This window comes from Triturus cristatus, chromosome 9, assembly GCF_964204655.1.
Source record: "Triturus cristatus chromosome 9, aTriCri1.1, whole genome shotgun sequence".
Taxonomy (NCBI): domain Eukaryota; kingdom Metazoa; phylum Chordata; class Amphibia; order Caudata; family Salamandridae; genus Triturus; species Triturus cristatus.
In genome coordinates, this window is record NC_140592.1 from 393,597,163 (window position 1) to 393,605,063 (window position 7,901).

The 7,901-nt window shown below is 38.8% G+C and overlaps 1 protein-coding gene across 1 annotated transcript in view; it reads left to right on the forward strand.

Annotated features, from left to right (window-relative positions):
• NAPA (NSF attachment protein alpha) overlaps positions 1-7,554 on the forward strand; it is a 348,255-nt gene extending 340,701 nt beyond the window's left edge. The window contains exon 11 of the mRNA XM_085625252.1: positions 2,076-7,554. Coding sequence (XP_085481378.1) covers positions 2,076-2,177 — 102 coding nt within the window. The 3' untranslated portion in view covers positions 2,178-7,554. The remainder of the gene's footprint in view (positions 1-2,075) is intronic.
• The last annotated feature ends 347 nt before the right edge of the window (positions 7,555-7,901 follow it).

A 7,901-nucleotide genomic window follows, 5' to 3' on the forward strand; every position in this document is an offset into this window, starting at 1 on the left:
CCTTTCGCCCTGGTACCATTGCACCTGATGCACCATTTAAATCAAGCCCCTTTTAACTGAAAGATAACTGCAATTGTGTCTGCCTGTACAGTTGTAAAATATAGACACATTATGTGCTTAGTGGGGTGCTTAGAGCTTTTGGTCCTGGAACTACTGCACCTGCTGCACCATTCAAATCTTGACCCTATTGCCTCCTAGAAAAATTCACTTGTTACCGTCCTGTTTAGTAGTAACATTTCTATGGCTGGTACTTTGCTTTATGTTGAAAAGATAAGTAAATTGTTACTTTCAAGTATGATGCTTGATGCTCTGTTAGGATACTCTTTCTGATGGTCGTGATGCAGGTATGTACTACCTGCCCGCAATACCTCATATTGATGAATGCAGTATTTGTAAGTTTTAAATCTTTATGTCCTCTAAAAACTCTAGCCTCTCTTGGAACAATCCAATGGAGTCACTCTCTGTTCTCTATGGTAACTCCTAGATTAACTCATGGCAGACGTGAGCTATGGTATTAAGTTACCATTTAGAAGCCAAACCCTCTACGGAGGACAGTATGAAGTAGCTGAAATTTAAAATTGAAACTGCCCTTTCCTTCACGAGAAGTAAGAACGTAGGACATTTACCACAGCTAGGTTAAATTGTCTCTGTAAGAAAGTCTTTTTTCAGGCTTCTTCACACTTTTTGACCCAATTTGAGCTACTAGCTACTGGTTTTTCAACTCAGAGTGCACTGAGACCTGATAACCAGACCTCGGTGCCAGTGTTCTAACCCCTGACAGTGAATGTAATTTTGGCTATCCCTATTTGACAAATACTGACTTACTTATAAGTCCCTAGCATATGGTACCGAGGGTACCAAGGGCATGTAAGTCAGTCAGAGTGTCCACCCAGGGCTACAACACTGATTGTGCCACCCAGTATGTGACAAAGTACAAAATGGCTCCCAGCCTGCAACTGCAGACTGCGAAGGCAGTTGTCATACTGCCAGATCGACTGTACCTTTACCATTAATTTGTTCACCCATGCCGGAGTAGCCAAACTAACTTTTCTCGGAAATGTTTCCAAACTTTTTGTTCACCAAAGCTTGTTTGCAGTTGATATTAAAAGTGATAGAACTTTTAAAAATCTGTATCTCCTGAGCCCTCTGGAGGATTGAGCTCTTCAAGAACTCTAAAACTTTAAAAAATGTTATCTATTTTATTAATTGGTGTTGTTTCTTTCATGCTGTGCAGCTTTCTTATTTTGGTGTTTGGTACTGTTAAATGCTTTACACAAAGTTCCTTTGTTCAAGCCTTGCTGCTCGAAGCCATAGCTACCCAGAGTTGAGCTTAATGTTGTTCAAATTATCCTGACTGGACCCAATACAGTTTTATGCGAGTGTATTCCACGGTTTGGCCACACCATATAATACACCCAGATCCTCAGTCTCATTTACCTAATCTTAATTTCCTAGTTCCTTTCTTTGTGGTTAAACCAGATTGCTATTTCCTCCTCTAGTCTCGAGTCTTTACCTTACTAGTAATCATAAATGCACTGAAGTCAAAACCAAATGTTCACTGCTTCATGCACATACAACTACTATTGCTTCTTTGATAGGATGCAGTGATCAAAGCAGAATTTAATCCAGTTCTGGATCTGAAGATTTAAAATAGATGTTGCAAATACCTAATTCAGTGGTACTCCGTTTACTGCCCATGGGAGATTGGAAGGCTGAGTCGGCCTTATTGCAAATCAGAGTTGTGACATGCAGTCATCAAATTTCAGCAGCAAACTTTTAAATGTTTAATTGTAGTTCAACACATTTTGCTATCTTGATTCCATCTGCCCACACACTAATTGATAATAACACTCAGTTTCTTTTAACATTACCTTCCTTCGATGTTACATAGACTGGTTTCATGTCCGGCCCTGCATGCATCTACAGGCTCCCTCAGAGTATGTACACGGTATAGGTTGGTTTCAGGTGTTGTTAAATACAGGGATGGCAGGCAATCCTTAAATAACTTTTTCTGATTGTTTTCTTATCACTTTGGTCTGTTTCTCATTTTGGTTGTGTTGTTTGCCCTTCTCCAGGTGAAGGAGTATGACTCAATCTCCAGGCTGGACCAGTGGCTTACCACCATGCTGCTACGTATCAAGAAAACTATCCAGGGTGAGGAGGAGGACCTGCGCTAAGCCCCCCAAGGAACCACGTCACTCTTTGCTGCTTCAAAAAAGAAAATGCTGCATGGATTAAGGATCTAATTGGAGGGTGGGGGTAGGGAAGGATAGCAGTCTAAGACTTAAATAAAATATATTAATACTTCATCTTCTAGAAATCCTTTAACAGCAAACCGAATAAGACCATGTTTAGCATAGGTTAGTAAGCCTGCCAACCTTTGGTGTTTGGCATGCATGGTAGATTCTAATTTCCCTGTTTATAAGACGGCCACAAGTTTTTATTTTAAATGTTTAATAAGCTTCATTTCTTGTGCTCATAATTCTAGAGAGCAAAAGCTTTTGAACTTTTGGAAAAAGCTGGTTTTATTGTCAAGATCAATTTCCATATATGAGGCTCTCAAATATTGTGCAGCTGTGATTGTTTATTTTGTTTGTATGTAGGAAAGTGAGGAGGGTTTGAGAGCAAAGATAAATGGCTTTCTGAACATTTAATTGTGAGAATTTCCTTCTTGGGATGTTGGAACGCCTTTGCCTTCTCTCTTCCCCCACATCACAGTGGTTCTTCCCATCTCCTATTAAGGAATTTGTTTTTGCCCGCTTACTGCCTTTGCATGTTCGCCCATAGCGTACAATGGACATTAAGTTCCAAAATTTATATTTAGCCTTTACTGTTCTTCAAGCTCTGGAAACATTATTATTTATTTACAATATAAGCCATGTGTTTTGTATACTGCTGGGCTCTATTCCAGTGTGTTTCTAAGTACTTTTTCCTAAGGGAGTTTGAAGCTAGCCCAAATTGACTGTTCCTGTACTGACTCACAACCACCTGTGCACAGCACTTCTTGGGTTCCTACATTATAAAAATGTGTTTTATTATCAAAGACGGACATCTGCCACCAGGAATGCACGTTTCACATGTAGATAACATTTGGATTCACCAAGACTTCAAGTTTTTTCACATTCTCATTTGTGGAAAGGGTTGTGAATATCTTTTAGGGTTTATAGCAGTCTTTCCTACAACCTCATCTGGCTGAGAGGATATTAAACTACAATATCCGTGCTGTGTTCAAGACTAGGCAGATTTGCTTAAGTGGAGCCTCTTTCCTCTACTCGGTGCTCCCTCTAATTTGAAGATCCCGTCATCTGTATGGTGCAACGCTCCTCGTGTACTGATGAAAAAGAAAAAGGATTGAGAACATTCCTTGCTGAATTCATATCTACAATTGTGTTAATTTTTTATGTGATGCCCTCATAAAGCTGTACTTTTTATGTTGAAACTGAATTTTGGTGCTTAGTGATGTTCGTCTAATTAGTAGTCTTGTTAAGGTAGAATTGTTAGATTCTCTATAGAATTAGGATATACAATGAGAAACCTCCCGATCGTTTAGTAAACGTATCCTCTTACTTCTCAATAAAAGTTGAATTTATTGCTTCTTTCCCCTAGCAAATTAAGAGGTAGCCCTCGCCTGGGTTGCTGCATGCTCTTTCATGACTGAATTGAATGGAATGGAATGGAATGGATTCCAAACTCCTCAAAGAGATATCATCAATATTTGAGGCAGGAGAAAGAGTTAGTTTGGTGTCCTGCAAGTTTCATCCATCAGGGTTCTTTATGTATTGCCTATAAAACTGATTATGAAGAGAACCCTAACCTTATTTTGCAGCAACATCTGGGCCAGCTCTCATATTAGATTGTGGGACACAATTTTCCCAGCCTTCATTGAATGAAACCCAGTGGAATTCTTTTAAGAAAATTAGGATGTAAAGCTTGTGTCCATGCAGCTTGTTCCTCACCCCTATCCTCAGCCGCGTTAAAAGACTTCCAAATTGATATTCAGTGAAGCATCTTGCCTCTTTAAGCTGTTGGCCTGTAGCCACTTCAGTAACAAAGGTTTGAAACCTTAATGAGATTTCCTTGCAAGACAGATTATAAGTGAAACATTTGAACATAACAACATCAACACCGTTACATCTTTTCGACATACTAAGGGATGGTGTAAATCCCGAATTACTTGGACAGTATTGCACACCTTTCACATATCTGCTGCTCATGGGTTTGCGAACACCTGACATACATAAGCTTTTTTAGGTTTCAGAAGGCAACACTCCAACATCTGCTAACACCAATAAATGTAATAAAAAAGTTCTAGATTTTTAAATAAATGGCAATGTTGCTTTAATGAAATGAATCACTTACCACTGTAGCCTTAGAGATATGAACTAATTGCTCCACCTAGCCTCTCAGGTTCTTGCTGATGCAGATGAATGTAACTCGAGTAGATTTTAAAACGCATGAGTGGCATGGCATCACAGTGCAGTTCATAAGGCACTACTGGAAAAGTAGCTAACTAAGAATAGTACTTCATGGCTAAGTTATCCCTACCTCACAGAAATGTAGCTACTGGCATCGGTGTCACAGATCCACGGTTTCACTGATATAATTAGTTTAATTTTGCCCTTACAGTCTCACTGTACAATGTCTGGCAATTAAATTCCCGCCAATACCCCCACCATCTACCAGTACCGTGGCCAACCGCCATCTACTGGTTTAGCTCTTGAGATATATTCTAATGACACTGTATTTGGTTTCTGTACCATTATGGGGAGATGATATGTGGTGCCTTACCCATCGATTAGAGTTTAATGAGGTAGTGATAATAAAACGTTAAATAGTTTTGCATTTGTTTATCACTTTAAGCTTTTGTCATGAGGAAGTAAGGCAAAATCGGGAATAATTTGTTTTGGCACAAATGTATGAACTTGACTGACCAAATCCTCAACACCTGGTCGTAATTTATACTGTGAGGATATGGTGGTGATTATTTTCTTGTCAGAATTTATTATTACCTTAAATTATCCATTTACTATGGGCTTATCTCACTCAAAGTGCATAAAAGGCATTTTAAACTTTTAAAATGAAGCATGCTGACTTCTGAGGATGTAGGGCATGTCGTCAAGGGTAAGGCTGTTTTGTTATCAGCATCTAAAGATAAACCTATTTATGCAAACATGTAAGGCCAGTTGCCATTTTATCTCCTTGGAGATAAATTCCACAGCAATGGTCCATTAGTAGGGGTGACTTCCAGGGTAGGTATGAAAACTATAGAGAGCCCTCACACAGTGGTGAGCCAAAACAATGTGGTTTGAACTGGCTTTTTATGCTGATGTGCCAGGAAACGCAGAATCACCCAGATTGCTTGCATGGCTGTCAGCGGTTCAGCTGGGCTAATAAAAGGTCTAATTTATGTGGATACTTCTCAAAATGCTGATCATAATAGCATGTAAGGTACATTGTAGTTATGTGATGATGGTATTTGTGCTTCCCATACGCTGGCCTCCTTTTAGAAGCTACTATTGATTGATGAAACAAAGGTAAAAACTTATTCAAAGGGAACCAGCATTTTAATAGCATTTAATAAAAACTTGGTTCATTTAAACTCTTTATGGTGCACCTTTCCAGAAACAGTATTACAAGCCATAAACGGTCCCTGGTACTGTAGAGTAGATCATCCATTCCGAAAGATTCCTCCAAGATTGTATTTCACTGTAAGGTTCTGAGATTTCTGCATCCCACCCATTACTGTAGAATATATTATCAACAGGTCAGTGCTGATATAGCTGCATAGGGTGCACCATACAAGTACCCGTTGCTAATTTCGTACAACGCCATTACTAGATTTGGAAAGGCTTGGGTAGCAGATATGGATTATTAGATTTTCCTATTAACACACTGAAATTTTAATTTGGTTTTATCCTGTAATGTTCTTCTTGCAAATCTTAGGTTGTAAATCTCATCACTCAGTGTTCCTCGTAAAGACAGTCTCACTGTTTGGCAGCACCCCGTAGGGAATCTGAAAGCTTCCCATTTCAAACTGCCAAACCAAAGGCAATGCGGATCCACGGTTGTGGACGTCTATATCAGCAGTAATATTTTCTTTGATCTGTATTATGCTAATGTTGAGGCCTGTTAAAACATCTCCCTTTATCTTGGGTGTTACATTTTGTGAAGGGTGAATGGGCTATCTTTGGAAGGCATAGATTTGAAGAACTATGTTTTTGTAACCTGTTGATTATTTTGCGTGCAGTCAGACTGACATTCACAAATTAAGTATCCTACTCTATCACTCTCTCACTAGAGAGAGCATGTGGGTGGTGAAGTCTGACTTCAATTTCATTACATATGAAGATGTGAAGGCTTTTATATTTAATTGAATGCATCGTTGTATTTTGTCCACAGAGTGACCTTAATGTAAAGTGCATCAAACATTGAGCGTATTTTGCATGTGTGCAAATATAGCTTTCAACCTGAATTCTTGGAATATTCTACTAAACTCTTGTTGTTTTTCCTACACATGTGTATAATAATGTCTGGCATTTCCCACCACACTTCATAGGAAGATTTGGCCAACAACACCAAAGGAAACTATATGATGTTTTCATTGGTTTTGGAGTAGCTTATCAGCATGAGACGAGCCACGAAACAGTATCTACTATGGAGCACTTTAGCTAGCATTCTAAAGAAGTAAATGGATAGAGTGTGAGCCGAAGTCAATTGTTCATCTGTACACAGTGTTTTTTTTTATGTTAAATGTCCGGCCTTTTACAATGCTAGCCTGCCTATAGCCTGCTTTGCAATTCAAGGCCTTCAGAACGGGTACTGACACATTGGATTATTTAATCCTGTTGCTTAGAATATTGTATATTTAGAGTTGTGTGTGTGTATGGCATTGCGTTTGTTTCTATCCCTTATTACTGCTAAGGATACAACATGAAGAGGGAGTTGATAATCTCAGTGTGTCTAATTTTTGTCTGTTTTGAGTGACATTTGCTATAAGCGCTTTCCAAAAAGAAGAACCATTTGACCTGTATGCCTAAAAGGCACATTTACAATCCATTGCATGTTATTTTGTTTCTCCAACTGATTACATTGACTGAGGACCTCTGTAGAAGTATATTTAATGTAATTTAATTGGTAGAAAGACTTGTTTGAACTGGAATATATGATGAATATTCCATTGCTGTCAGAGTTTAAAGTGAGATTTGTTGTCTATTAATGTTCTTTCTAAATTCCAGCCTGTAGACGAAGGCCTGTAAATAGTATGCATGTAATATTATACCCATAAGTTAAGCATTTTTGTCCTGTCTGTTAAAGAACTTCACTGTCCCAAACTCCTTTGTTCGACCAAACAAAAGGAATTGCCATATTTAAGAACGAGGACTAATTATCATTTTAGCCAAAGGTCTTGTCTGTAACAAACGACAAAGTATTTGTGGGGGTGGGGTGGGATTCTTTGTATATTTTGAAGCTAATGCTCTCAGTGTATTGTGACAGTATTTTGTTTGAAGCCTGCTTAAGCAGCTAATAAAGGTAATGATTGGGGAGACACCCTGACATTTTTTTCCCTCTGCGGAAGATTTTGTGTAGCAAGGAAACCGGTGTTGGAATTTTAAAAAATGTCCTACTTTTTCACATGACCTCTACAGGAGGAGGGCAGATGCTTTCCAGTAGTGTTTGAGGCACAGGAATTACAGAAGGGACAAACCTCATCACTGTAACCTTTCACTGCCATTCCAAAACCTTAAGCTGTATGATTATCTACAGATGTAAGAATAGGACAGGTGCCATACAGTGTAAATTCTGATAGAAACGTCCAACCGCAGATTCCTCACTTTTTGAATACTCACCAAGAGTCAGACTGGATCTGGAAAATCTTAAGCAGTACTACGCCGTGCCACAGG